Here is a 14,334-nt window from a genome sequence, read left to right as displayed (position 1 = left end):
GAAGGGTTATCGTTTAATGATACAATACGGATGATAGATCGAAATCACTTTATGGAACCGCTTGATGGTTATGAAAATATTATAACATTCGGTTTAGGTTGGATATATCTTTTAAATGAATGACAATTGAGATATCTACTGGTTGTGGGTAAAAAAGTTATATACACTTATTTGAATAACTGGCTTCGATACAAAATGTTAACCAATCAACAATATTGAATTTATCAACATCGATAATAATTCGTCACGTTCATAATATTTTGAGTAACATCTTATATCAACAAAATCAATTAACACTTTGTTTCCGTTAAATAAAAATGGAACGTTTACAAATACAAGAAGCATTTACTGTATTAAAACCACTTTGTGATAGTTTAATAAAAAACCCAAACGTGGATACTGCGCGAAAAGTTGCTAATAATTTGACAAGAGTTTCAAACAAAGTTCTTCAAGATCTGTTGGAATATATTTTATTCCCTTTAATTATTCATTTACAAAATAAAACGTTAAGGTAAATTATTCCTTACTTTCAGAGTTTTTGTAATTTCAAATAAACGATTATATAATAAATTCATATTTTGTATATCATAGTATAAATATTACTGACCATATATATAATTTTACAGTAAAAATGTGAAAGAAGAATTAGTAAGGACAACGCAGGCAATACTATCAAGGACAAGGATATCTAAAGTGGAATATTTTAATAAGTTGTATTCATGTCTTTTAATACAAATTTATGATCCAACGCAGCAAAATATGGGTATTTATTTAAGCGAATTTAAACTTCAAAGTGAATTTTACATATAGTCTATAGGGTATCTGCATTTCCAGTTAATTTGAACTGATTCTGTTTTTTGATTTTCTTTTTCTGTAAACATATTAGAGTAGAGGTGGTCTATCACATAATTTATAAGCAGAGTGAGAGAGAATAATAAATGTGAAATGTGCAAAATCTCTAAAACATTATTTCAGTAATACAGGATTCAGTTAAAAACAATTTTTTAAGAACAAAATATAATGTAATATATATAATTTTTACAGTAATCGTTGGTCATGAAGAACTTAAAGAAGCAGTACTGTTATGCATCAAGACTTTAATACATTCTTGCTTCACAGAAGTTATAGAGTTAATCTACACTAGAGAGAATGCCTCAAAGATAGGCCAAGGAATATTGTTATCTATAACAATAGGAAGAAGTGAAAAATCACGTTCCCTTAGGTAAGCACAGAACTTTAATCTTATGCTTTTATAATATATTCATATGTGTATTTTTATAATTTTCAGATTTAAAGCTGTAGAAACAGTAATGGCATTGTGCAAAGTGGATGATGAAACAGATAAATCAGATATTGTATTACAGGATCAAATAGCTGATGTTATTATGTTATTCTTACCTGGAATTGTTAGCGGTTTGCAAGAGATAGCTATGGGAAATGAAATACAAGGACATAAACTTACAATGGTAGTATTAAAAATATATTAAAATTATAATTTAGAATAGTACTCAATGTTTCTTGAATTTTGTTAAAACAAAATTATAGATATCGTTAAGAGCTTGGGGAAGAGTAATATCTCTGGTAATGAAAGATAAATTGGAAGAAGAGGATGATGTTCCAGCATTAGGGGCTCTTATCGAAGGAAATCACGAAATACCTATTAATCCGATAGAAAATTTATCACACATTAAAGATCAAAGTGAACTAGAGAACCGTGTTAAAAATACAAAAAGAAATAAAGAATGGTTTAATGCTACTGCAACTAAGCTTAATGTACTTGTGCAACAATTAGATGTACTGAAACGACACTCTCATCATAAAGTTAGGAAAGAATTAGTAGAAAATATTCATTTACTACTTACAACATGTTCTAGGTAATATTTTATTTTTATATCGTTCTATATACAATTTTTAATACGGAATTGTTCAAATGATTTGAACAGGAATATGCAACCAAACGTTATGTTATTACTAGAGTATTTAATATCTCTATCTGAAGACGAATTTGCAGAAGTTCGTGAAGAAGCTGAGAAAGTCCTAAATGCAATTAATATAAGTTATATGCAAAACAAGAGTATGAGACCACTGGTGGAGTTACTGGAGGAAAACTTTTATAATGTTCTTACCAAATTGCCTAGAATTATCAGGAGATTTGGTACGATTTTAATATTTTTACATTTAATTCGTCCTTACATACCATAGTTATTTAAAGATAATGATAGTGTAAAGAAATAGTTGTTTTTCAAGCAGCATATGTTATGATTGTATAGATGATGGTGATCAGTTATCCTGTTTAAATCAACTTGCTGGTTACTTAAAACTTCTTGGAGAACAAAGATTACCTCGTATTATGATGTCTACACCACATGTTCGAAGATTATTATTGGCTCTTGTATATGTATCTGAAATTGATTGTAGTAACATTTCTCTTTTACAAGATGTAAATGTAAAAGATCTTGAAGACCCAGCATATTTATATGGATCACATTTGTGGAGACGATTTAAATTTATTCAAAACAAAGCATGCGAAGAAAAACTTATAGCAATATGTAAATATCTCGGACAATTTGGAGACCTTCGAATTTTAGTGGATACTATTTTTGATCTTATCTTTAATGTGCCACGACATAAAAAGGAATTAATTTTATTATTAAACTGGATAATAAGTAGTATGTTAAATTATATCTACTTTTAGAATAATCCATTTCAGTACACATTATTAATTACTAACTAAACATTTCAGTTCCGCTTAGAGACCCATCGTTTCTGTCAATTTATAAAGAAATTGTGGAATTCTATATAAATCCAGAATTTTGGTATACAGCAATTGAAAGTACTGAAGACATTCCTCTATGTATTGCTCAGAGTAATGTAATACAAAGTTGTTTATTATTAGAAGGTCTAGGATTAATTGCTTTAACTTTGAAACGTGATTATGACAGGTTTCTTCTAAAAACTTTATATTTAATCATAGAAAAAGCAGGTAATTCTTTTGTTACATTATAGACAAGCAATTAAATATAAAATTATATGAAAATATTCATGTACATTTTTAGGTAGTGGACATAGTTTAATTAATTTTGTTGGAACTAAAACACTTGAACAGGTTGCAGAATCTCAGCAGTATAGTGCAGTGGGAGATCTTTTACGTGCAAATGTCGATTATTTTTCATATCACGTTACTGTAAAGTTACGGAGAGTCGAACGTAATCCTGGGGTACTCGATGTTGTTGGTATTGTTATAAGATATAGTACAATGGACGTATTACCTTGTTTGAAAGAGGTTGTGGAAGATGTACTGATACAATTAAGTAGTAGCTTTCAGCAAAAAAATTCTCATGCTTTCTTAAAAGTTTTTTATACATTTGTAACATGTATACGAAATTTAATAAATGTTGAAGTTATACCAAAAACGCAAGAACAAAGTGTAAATATCGAATGTAAATCTTCAAGAATTATTCAGGCTTTGTTAGAATATTATGAAGCAAAAAGAGTAGACGATGATATAGAAAAGCAGCCTAATGAAATTATGTTGCAAGAGGAAGAAATATTAGAAGAATCAGAAGTATATCAAGAAGAGTTTACAAAGGAACAGGGTATGTATTTTGTTATAATTAATAATATAAAAGTTATACTGACTAAAATATGAATTATAGAAGAGAAGAAAAATATACCTTTTTATATCAAAATGATTGAAGATATAATGAAGCACTGTTTACATTTCTTACCATCTAAAGAAGTTCAAAAATCATTAATCGCGATGTTAACGTTACAAGAAGGCCTACAAATTTTAGCAAAATGGGAAAATCAACTGTTACCTATTGTACATTTGCTTTGGCATCCGTTAGTAGATAGATTTCGCGATGAAAATGTATTAATAATCAATCGAGCATGGCAACTATTAAATATGCTGGCATACGTTTCAAAAGATTTCATTCGATCTAGAACGCTGAAGTAAGTTCGTTATTTATGAATTACAACTATGCTTTCTACTAAAATGTAGTGAAGATGGTTTGTACAAAAGGGCTGCCCCATTTTAATTTAATACATATTTCCAATCTTAGAATTAATATAAAAATATGTTACATTCTTTTCTATTTTTAGGCAAGTATTGCCTGCACTTTCTAAGTTTCTGCATGATTCTGCCAAACAAAGTTACAACAAAAGTTCAGAAAATATTTATAAATTTACTCAAACTTATAAGTTACAAAAGGAATTGCTTTCTACATTGGGTAAAGTCACGAAAGATTTAGGTCTTCGTGAAAAAGAAACGTGGAATATACTATCCATCGTAGAACCATACCTCAATAAGAATCAACATCCTATATTACAAGTAAAATTTTATTATAACCAATATTTTTAGCTATATTACTTTCACGTGTACATAAATTACTTGTTTTATAGGCATGTTGCCTACAGTTATACAAAGAAATCGCTGATTATAATGGAGATATTGCTTTGATCAAATGTCTCAGTATTTTTCATTCTAAAATATCGAAAATTGCTTCCGATCCAACGTTTGATATTAAAGATTTAATGGTAATTTTTAATATAAAATGGCATTTATGATTGCTTGTAAACGATAAAATATTGATTTTACTTAAGTAACTTTGTGTTTTTTATTTTCAGAATGTTGAAGATTTTTCAACAAATGAGTATTATAAAAATGTACAAACAGTTATAATGCATATTCAAGATAAAAGTTCTGATCTCTGAACTGAAATTATTGTTTATTAAACTGATAAAGCATTTATCAAACTAGTATATTGTACATAATGTACATACATTGCAAACTTGGATTATAATGTACATGATTATTGATGGTCAGGTATTTATTTTAGTTTTTACAGACGTGCCATATGTGATTTAAAATTAATAAACTTGGTAATTTTTTAAATTTTATTTGTATACAATTTTTATTTCACGATGATATTTCACATCTTATGTTATTGTTTACAGGTTTTTTGTACAATTTTTGTCTATTTAAAATTTTACATTTATCTACAAAGCAAATAATTGTCTTGTACACGTATGTTTCTGTATTTTATTCACAGATAATATAATTAATTTTTTATTTAATTATAAACATACAATAAATAAATTCACTTTTGTAGTATAAGTTGATCATTTAATTTTTTTCTTTTACACAATTGTAATAAATTTAAAAAAGACTATTATTTTTTAGTATGTATTCTCTAGATTCTATACATTTTAATGAAGAGAATTAGAATGCGGATGTTATTTTAATGATCTGGCAATAATAAATAATATTGTAAATATCAAGACCAAAAAATGCTCATAAATGTTAAACACAGAAATATGATTTCCATGCTTTTGTAATATTTTTTACTTAGCTCTTTAATAAATATGATTAGAAATGGTAACTTTGCAAAATATAATGGAATTGCTTGCGAAGAATTTTAAAATATTTTTATATTATATTTCACTAACACAATAATTTGAATTTTAGTACTGTAAATGGTAATAAATTAATATACATATTTAAAGTAAATTAAAATTTGTATACATGGTTATGTACATTCTCTTTGTAAGTTTTTCAAAATATCTATACATATGTATATTTTTTATTACATACTTATAAGATATTGCAGCTGTTCATTTCTTGCAAAGGAGGAACGATAAAATGTGAATGTTGGAACAACACGTTGTTTAAACATCCAAAGTTCTATGGAACACAAATATTTTATGATACTTAGATGCCAAACCAATATAATATTTAAATAAATAATAACAAGAAATAAAATTTCATAAATAAATTGCTAAACTTTGTCAGAAATTTTAGTTAAATTTTCTATTCAATAATTTAAAAAGCATGTTATTGAAAATAGATGCATTTACACAGAATGTTCAGATACAAATGAGAAGATACTGATGTTACATGGCAAAATGAGTTTAAAATATACAGTAACATTTTGTTGCATAAAACGTCGGTTTAAAGAAAACTGAGTTTGAGATTTCTCCAAAATATTTGTAAACAAATTTGCTTACAGCAAAGAGTTGACATTTTCAACAAAATAATTTTCTGCATAAAATTAAAATTCAAACATGTGGCATTATTGATCAAGTTAGGAATATGATAAATGTATGTGTTTCTGAAGAATTTTCAAATTCGATTTTCTGAAAAACGAAGCCGTTAATAAGAAAAATTAGTTTATATTTTCGATATATTTTTATGCATAAGCACCACCTTCTCGTTTGTTCTACATTCTGTGAAACACTCTGCACAACACAAATGCATAGTTATATATCTTCAATAAAAAATCATTATATTTTGAGCATGTTTTCAGTTATTTTAATAATCTAATAATTAGCAATCATGGTCCACTCTTGTCATATAATGATTAGCACACTTTGAAACATTTAGAAATATGCTACTTCTAGCGTGTGCGTTCTGTACTAATAAAAGAACAAATATGTATGTATTTTAAGATACTTTAGGTGAGATAATAAACTGTTAACATTTACTTTGCAGTAACATTGGCTTTTTATAAAACAGTATCTTTTTTACAAGTTATTAGCAAAATGTTTTGCTTTTAGTGAACAGACACTTAAGAATTATACACATTCATTCTCTAAAGAAACGAAACATCATTTCCATGCTTGCTTTTGCGCTTTCTGGGATGCTAGTTTCTTTGTTACATATGAAGAAATTACAAGCGCTACCAATACTATCACAATGAGATAATAATCAAAATCTTCTTTTAAAACATCGAATGTTTTAGACGGTGCCACACGAGTGTAGAACAAGTCTGTAAATATTGTATTAACTATTTAATTATTTACTTACACGTGTTATGTTATTCATTTTCATGATACATTATAAATATTAATATTTTAATTCATAGAATAATTAGGTATAAGTCTTAGGTACTTACCGAGACCATGTACAAAAACTAAGCAAGTACTTTCAAGGCCACTAGGACTAGTATGGATACCTGATACCCTAAACACGCTTTGATTATAATTGATTATTGTATCCATATGAATAGGTATTTCAGGCATATATGGTATTACGCCTTCTTCGCGCACTTCTGGATTAATAGGCCGCCGTGGATCGACCATCATCCACGGTAATTCTAATATTCCGCCATTGGCTAGGGCCACTATTAAAGATTAACAGTAGATTATAGACAATCACTTTGTTCTAAGTATAAATAGTGTATGCTGTATTTAACTTACGTACCTATAATATGTTTGCTTGTGATACCCTTTTCTGTAATCGTTTCCTGCATTGATTCGATCGCAGCGGGGAATATGAAAGCCTGCCTTTCCACGATCGGCAATTTAGTTGTAGCTAAAGATGAGAACACTGAAATGACACAAAAATGTTAAATCAATAATGGTTAACACAGACGTGAACAAAGTATTAGTGAATCATAAATGTGATACCTGTGGTGTTACTTTGTATTTTCCCTTCATAAAGTTCTAAACTAGCAATTTCTGTCCTTCGGCTTTTCTCATTAAAGTAACTATAGACTATCCAATTTTCTGAATGCACAACATGAACTGGACCGCGAACTCTTTTGTGCATAATTGAAAATATCATTGCTCCAGATACTACATCCAGTAAATACAGATTAAGCGTATCTACAAGTTAAAAATAATTTATAGGATGATTAATATATTTCATGAGTATTAGTTCGTTAATAACAGTTCAACTTACTTTTATGAGTGTATCCTATACCCTCTGTTACTATAGCCACTAAGTTAGGATTAATATACTTATATAAAACTGATCTATCATTTAGAACTCTACCCTGGGAATGAACACGTTCTATTGGATTTTTTGACACAACGTGTGTTATTCTTTGGTTTTTTGGTGAAAGTAGCAACTCCCATACTTTATGCGCAATAAGTTCCTATAAAATTACATTATGATTAAAACATTTAACAAAGAACGTTTTAAAAGTTGCACATACCTGAGCTGTGCTATATGAAAGTGAAAATCCTGATAATACTCCGGTTGTTGGATCAGTTGTAAATATATATGTATTTTTACCAACTGATGCAGCAATTGAAGTTGCACTTTCAGGATACACGTGAGCTTTATCTCGCGTATCAAAAATCAGAATGCTTCGCAGGAAATCATCTGTTGTCGCATGTAGTAACATGGATTGTTTTATTCTATATCCTAATTTTATCAAACCATCAAGAGATTGGCCAGTAATTGGATTAAATACGTATATAATCCCTTCTGACGTTTTCTGAAATATTTAAAGAACATTACTGAAGTTACAATTTAATATAAAAATAACATTCTTATATACCTTATCTTCTGCTAGTAATGCACACTGAGGCGGGTGCGGAAAATGTCTGCTACCACGTTGCACGTATAAAGTCATTGCATTAGATTTTTTAGCAAAGCCTTGAATATTTGGTACTCTAAGATTCCAAATAATTTCACCTTTTCTAGTTTCAATACCATATAACTATAGACAAAATGAAATATTAATACTGAATATCTGCATTTTTATTATAAAACTTATATTTGGTTTTGTACCTTTCCTGGCGATGTAACCAAAACAATCATTTTGTGTAATCCAAATTTATCTCGTACCAAATCAGTACGTTGATTGGACTGCTGTGGGGTGAAGTTCAATATTGACTGGAAAAATGCCTTTGCTTGTTTAAATTGAGAACTGATTCTTCTAAATATCATACTCAGCACATCCCCTGGTTATAACAAAAATATAAAAGATGTTACTCATATTAAATTAATGCTACAAATTATTTTGTATATTGCATTTATCAAAAACGGACAAAAACAATAAAATATTCAATTATAAAATTGGAATAGTAACAAATAACAAACAATTACGATATTAATAAAATATGTTAATTAAATAACATACAATCAATTAGATGTGATCAGACAACAAAATAGCTGTGTTATATTATTTTCAACTATTCATGCATGATACTTAAATATTTATGGTATTTAAAAATTAAATTTGAATATATTTTTTATAATGTATATCAAATAAGTCTATTTATCAAATTATAAAACTGGTCAATACCATCATGCACATAATATTACAGCAATTTCCTTAAATAGCAAAGATAAAAATATTTACTAGTTTGTATTTAATTCGTTTATGTTTTCTTGTGCCTCTAAAGAAAATTAACGTGCGCATAATACTAATAAACAGCAGGAAGATAAAGTAATTTTCAAACCAGCCCTTGCTGCTCCACTACTTACATGAACTGTCTACATCAATACCTGCCAGCAGCCATTCACAAAAGAAATATAATTAATATAACTTAACTAATATTCTTTTATTTACAAATAAATTATGGAAAATATTAATATAATTATTATAATTTAATTACAAGAATAAGCTTTTGTAGTAATATTTTCTAAACGCATAGAAACAAAATAGTAACAGAAATTTAATCTTTATATTATTTTAATACAAATATTTTTTTTTAATTTATATGAAATATTGTTTTACATTAAAAACAATTTTAATACGAGTTTATTTTTTAACACCGTAATCATCAACAATTACATATGAACGTTTATTTAATAATTTCAAATAAAAATATCTACTTTATTTTACACGACTTTCTGCTATATTTAAACAAATATAATAAAAATATATGTACTTACTCTCTTTCTGATCAAATTCTGTTTCAATTTCTTGATCCCTATCTGACATAGGTAACTCTATTATTTCCACAGCTACAATACTAGCAAGAGCTTCTTCTCTAGACCATATTAATTTATTATGTTTTAAAAGTGACACACTATGATCTTCTGAAGCTAATAAATGACGGCAGGTCACACCTGTCGCTTGCCGCGGACAAACTGATGCCACAATTGCTGGTGATAATAAAGAATTATGTGTTAGACTAACAGACAGATTTGGCAACGATTTTGACGTTAAGAGTTCTGTGGCAGCAATTTCTGTCATCTGAAAAACAATCAATAAAGGTTTTTAACATAGAAATTAAATAGATTTTGCAATATAGTCTAAATAAAACACTCACTCCATTTTTGTAAGTCGTTTCTAGTAGTACTTTTTCATTATCAACTGACACAACATAAAGCATAGCATCCCCCACAATATCTCTTTGTACAGGAACAGGTACTTCTCCAACCAGAAGAATTCGTTTCCTCTGATTATCATCTGCAGTAATTGATACAACAGGTTCCTCACCAAGTACTGCTTCCAAATGATATGGTCCTTGTGCACCAGCACCAAATACTGTGTTTATGGTAACTGATTTTGGTTGAGAATTCGTATCAAATAAATGTACTAAAAACAGTACAGCTAATGAACTATCTCCTTTTAAGCATACTAAATATGGAGCTGCTAACACACACCTGGAATAGTAAAAATGTGAAATTATTTAAAATATTAAATATTAGTTTTAAAATATGTAATACTTTTATAATAACATTTAATTATTTTCGTAGGTAGTTATATTAAAAGTCAACAACATACTCCGTTTCTTCAGTTATAAATGGTGCGGAAACTCTTCGAGTTTTTAGCTTGTCTCCTGTTTTACTGTCGTAAGATGTTACTTCAACACCACTATTATAAATTGGTAAAATATGATGCAATGTTCCATCTTTTATATTCCATTTTACATCTTTGATTCTATATGATAAAAAAATATTATTAGTTATAATTTATATTGGTTATAAATTCTACACATTAAAAAAATTGTATGTCTTCGTTTTGCTACTATATTACATTAATAACAAATTTTATTAAAATTTATTGTGTATACCTTCAAAGGCAAAATATTTTGTAAAATATGACATAAACAAGAAATGAACAATTATTTAATAAGAAATAAGGTTTTTTGAATAATTCATGTCATGTTATAAACTATACAATAGTTTCTATGAAACATTTTATATACTTAACATTATAAAAGCTAAACTGAAATACAAATAAATTTAGTTTACTCCACCACCTTAACAAAATGTTCATTTCTCTAAATTATGTTTTAACTTACAAAATAATTTGCATGCTTGTTTTACACTGAAATTAAATTTTAAACAAAAAACATAATATGAAAATGACATTAAGTGTAATAATTTCTTAACGTGATATTGTTAACATAACACTGTTGATTGTGCATTAAATAGCAATAAAGAAACCTGTTAGCACTGTACAATCCTATTGTAGAAAATGATATAAATGGAGAGAAACGTCTGAAAACCAATAATATAAATTATATTTTATTACATTTTTCTACAAAAATCTAATTTCTGTCACCATAATTATAATTCAAACTGGTAAATACGTATTGAAAGATTCTATTATAATATAGAAATATTTATCAAAATAATATATAATAATTGTATAAATAAAAATAAAGATTACTGTTAAATTATTTTAAAAAATAATGATACTGACCTTTCAGGACTTTGCTCAGCTATTGGCCATTCGTGAAGTATGTGTCCAGTAGCTAAATCCCATGCACGCACAATAGCTGGTACTCCTCCGCTGACAGAAACAAGATCTCCATCTGTGACTCCACCTAGCGCACGAATGTGGCCTGCACATCCTTTTTCTAATACACGTCTCCATAATATTTGTCCTAAATAAATTAATAAACATCTTGTACCCTTATAATACAAGGTGAAATTGTGATATATGATATAGTCTATATATATCTATTTATTCGAAGAAAGCATTCTATTACCCATATGTCTACATATACACTAATATGAGGAGATAAAGGTGATAATGATATAAGATAAATTGTTTCAAATAGTGATCTGTGTACATAGATATAATTTATACAAGACCATGATTGAAAGAAAAGATACTACTAGTAAATCTACATTTACCTCGCCAATGGTTAGAACATATGCATGAAACAGATGTTCGCTCAGATTAACAAAATCTTTTACTTTTCAACATGGGAATTAACTTATACCATTATGACCTTCTAAACGTAGCTCTGGAAGTTTTAATACATATTTATAACACGGATTATACTTTATAAACACATTGAATGAATAACTGAAACATGATTATTTTCAATTAATGAAAAGGTAGGACACATGCTGCATGACTTTTAATTTACTTATTAATTTCAACCTAAAATTGTACATTTTCATTCGCGACGTTAAAGTAATAAAAGGTTACAAGTTATCGTCATGTACAATTATTTATTATATTGATGTTTACAGCCCACCTGACTTAAAATTTAGCGCAGCAATAACGTTTTCTTCGGTAGCAACAATAATTTTTTTTGCGGCCGAAACAGTGTCAAAACTGGCAAATTTAATTTTACCAACGTAATTCTGTTTCCTGTAAAAATAATGACGAATCATTTATTTACAATAATTTAACATTTAATGCACTGTCAAATGACAAAAACACGTTGTTGCATTATTAAAGAAGTTCAACATCACAATCAACATTGGTTCGAGAATTATAAATAATTTACCAGTCAAATTTTCCAACTTGATCTTCATAGAGACATAAAGATAAATTAAATAATCCAAATAGCACGATGAGGTATTGTAATATTTGAACATCAGTTAAAAACCGATTGATATTCCCTCTAAAACTCCATATGAACAAAGCCATGACGATAACTTGCGAATGTATCAACCCATCCGCTTACACAAATTTCCTCCGCACCTGACGTATAACCATTGGTAATGTAACTTTACGATAGTCACCTCGTGTAGAATCTGTGGATGATTTACTGAAACGAATAAATCCAATAATAATTAAATATTTGCAACATTTTGGTAACAAGAATTAACTACGATTATATTTTATTATCTATATTACAACTTTTTTGTAAAAAAGTATTTTTGTTAAAGTACAGAGAAGTCGTAGATAATTGTGTTTACGAAGGCGCGATGCGTAAACGTACAAACATGCACTCACGGATATCCTGAAGAGCAAACCTGCCTTCTTTTACTTAAAAAAGGTATTTTCGAAATTAATAAATAATAAAACATTTACAAGTGCATGCTTATTTATAAAAGTAAGCTATTTTATTGAGTATTTTACGTTTTAGAAATGTGACTCTAAGAACTGCATCAACACATAAATTAGCACCGTTTTATAACTACATATCGCATTGAAAATTGCATTTATAATGGACGTATCACGGTAGTTTAATACATAAAAGAGATATAAAAGACAGTATATTGTCTTCAAATAATTGAATTAAAAAAGTGAAAAGTATTTTGGAAGTTTGTTGGCGTCGTCTACTGGCCAAGTGTGAAACTATTGAAACACAAAATTGCATTTTTTTGTATTTTTTAAAATTGTATTTTTACATTAATCATTTGTTCACAAGTATAAATATTCTTGATCGATGACTTTGATAACAAAACTAATCTTGTTCGACGATTCTGATGATCACCATAGAGTATATGAATTATTGAACATGATACGCATATAAATACATCAAGAAAAAAGGAAATAATCATTTAAAGAAACCGCCACAGTTGCTGTCAACAGCGACATCTAACAAGAAACTGTTGAATTATGATGAACACGTGTAAGTACCGATCGGATTCTGTGGGTAATTAGCTGACTATACTTCAACGGTAATATACCATTAGCGAAGTTTTATAGTAGTTCCGCATATCACTGCTAGATGGCGCTACGACGTATCTGCATAAGGGGGCGTTCAGATTAGGCAAGTACTTATCAAAATAGCCTAATGTCAACGACATTTAATTAAAATTCCGCGTATCACTGCTAGATGGCGCTGCATTGAATCTGCATAAGGGGGTGTTCAGATTAGGCAAGCACTTGTCAAATAGCCTAATGTGAACGACATTTAGTACAGCCCAAGGAAGCAATGGTCCGATTTATGTATTCATCACATTTTTTCCATAACTTACAATTTTCTTCAACTTTTTAGAAGCAAATTAATTGCTACATTATCTTTAATCTCTCAACAGATTTTTATTAGCTTTCTACAAGATCCTGTACTACAGCGCACACTAATATGTACATACTATTATGATAATTCCGTCCTAGAATTAAGTGTTAATAATGTATCCATCTATTAATAAAATATATTAAGTCATTTGATGTACAAAACTATTTGAAAATAAATATGAATAAAAACATGTATTTGCATATTTACTTCCTTATAAATCCCGTCATTCCGATCCCCAGAAATTGCAACAAATTTTAAAAAATAAAAAACAAAATATTCAGAATTTGTATCAGGAGAACATGCACAATAAGGAGGTATTCTTTGTGCTTCATAGAATTCTCATAACGTCATTTCAAGAATTCTCGAGGCGCGATTTTTGAAATTCCACGGACCAATTTTAAAAATTTGTATCAGGAGAACATAAGTTATGAGGAG

The 14,334-nt window shown here is 28.4% G+C and overlaps 2 protein-coding genes and 1 long non-coding RNA gene across 6 annotated transcripts; 2 read left to right on the top strand and 1 right to left on the bottom strand.

The window, feature by feature from the left end:
• The first annotated feature begins 317 nt into the window (after window positions 1-317).
• On the top strand, window positions 318-6,801 carry Tti1 (Telo2 interacting protein 1). 2 transcript variants are annotated; one of them, XR_013038857.1, is made up of 14 exons: window positions 318-511; window positions 627-763; window positions 1,045-1,222; window positions 1,289-1,466; window positions 1,546-1,874; window positions 1,944-2,155; window positions 2,271-2,669; window positions 2,744-2,983; window positions 3,057-3,596; window positions 3,657-3,954; window positions 4,105-4,333; window positions 4,405-4,539; window positions 4,630-4,884; window positions 4,960-6,801. XR_013038857.1 is itself a non-coding variant. In XM_012289200.2 (13 exons), the coding sequence occupies exons 1-13, from the start codon at window positions 318-320 to the stop codon at window positions 4,714-4,716; spliced, it is 3,156 nt and encodes a 1,051-aa protein (XP_012144590.2). In that variant the 3' UTR covers window positions 4,717-6,801. The 2 variants fall into 2 exon arrangements, 1 of the variants encoding a protein (XP_012144590.2); XM_012289200.2 differs by having other exon boundaries at window positions 4,630-6,801.
• Window positions 6,482-12,578, bottom strand: EMC1 (ER membrane protein complex subunit 1). 3 transcript variants are annotated; one of them, XM_003704954.3, is made up of 15 exons: window positions 12,436-12,578; window positions 12,181-12,296; window positions 11,394-11,577; window positions 10,470-10,625; window positions 10,012-10,348; window positions 9,632-9,935; window positions 9,221-9,241; window positions 8,522-8,694; window positions 8,289-8,450; window positions 7,941-8,225; window positions 7,685-7,880; window positions 7,411-7,608; window positions 7,205-7,330; window positions 6,897-7,124; window positions 6,482-6,770 (listed from the first exon to the last, which is right to left on the bottom strand). In XM_003704954.3, exons 1-15 carry the CDS (start codon window positions 12,576-12,578, stop codon window positions 6,610-6,612), a joined length of 2,790 nt encoding a protein of 929 aa, XP_003705002.1. In that variant the 3' UTR covers window positions 6,482-6,609. The 3 variants fall into 3 exon arrangements, with proteins under 3 accessions (XP_003705002.1, XP_012144585.1, XP_012144586.2); XM_012289195.2 differs by lacking the exon at window positions 9,221-9,241; XM_012289196.2 differs by lacking the exon at window positions 12,181-12,296 and having other exon boundaries at window positions 12,436-12,571.
• Window positions 12,579-12,608: 30 nt separating this feature from the next.
• LOC143264881 (uncharacterized) lies at window positions 12,609-14,089 on the top strand. The gene is made up of 2 exons (XR_013038858.1): window positions 12,609-12,930; window positions 13,021-14,089. It is a non-coding gene; the product is annotated as an uncharacterized LOC143264881 (long non-coding RNA).
• The last annotated feature ends 245 nt before the right edge of the window (window positions 14,090-14,334 follow it).

Source organism: Megachile rotundata, chromosome 7, assembly GCF_050947335.1.
Source record: "Megachile rotundata isolate GNS110a chromosome 7, iyMegRotu1, whole genome shotgun sequence".
Taxonomy (NCBI): domain Eukaryota; kingdom Metazoa; phylum Arthropoda; class Insecta; order Hymenoptera; family Megachilidae; genus Megachile; species Megachile rotundata.
The sequence above is the reverse complement of the archived record's forward strand: the minus strand, read 5'-3'. Positions and strand labels throughout refer to the sequence as shown.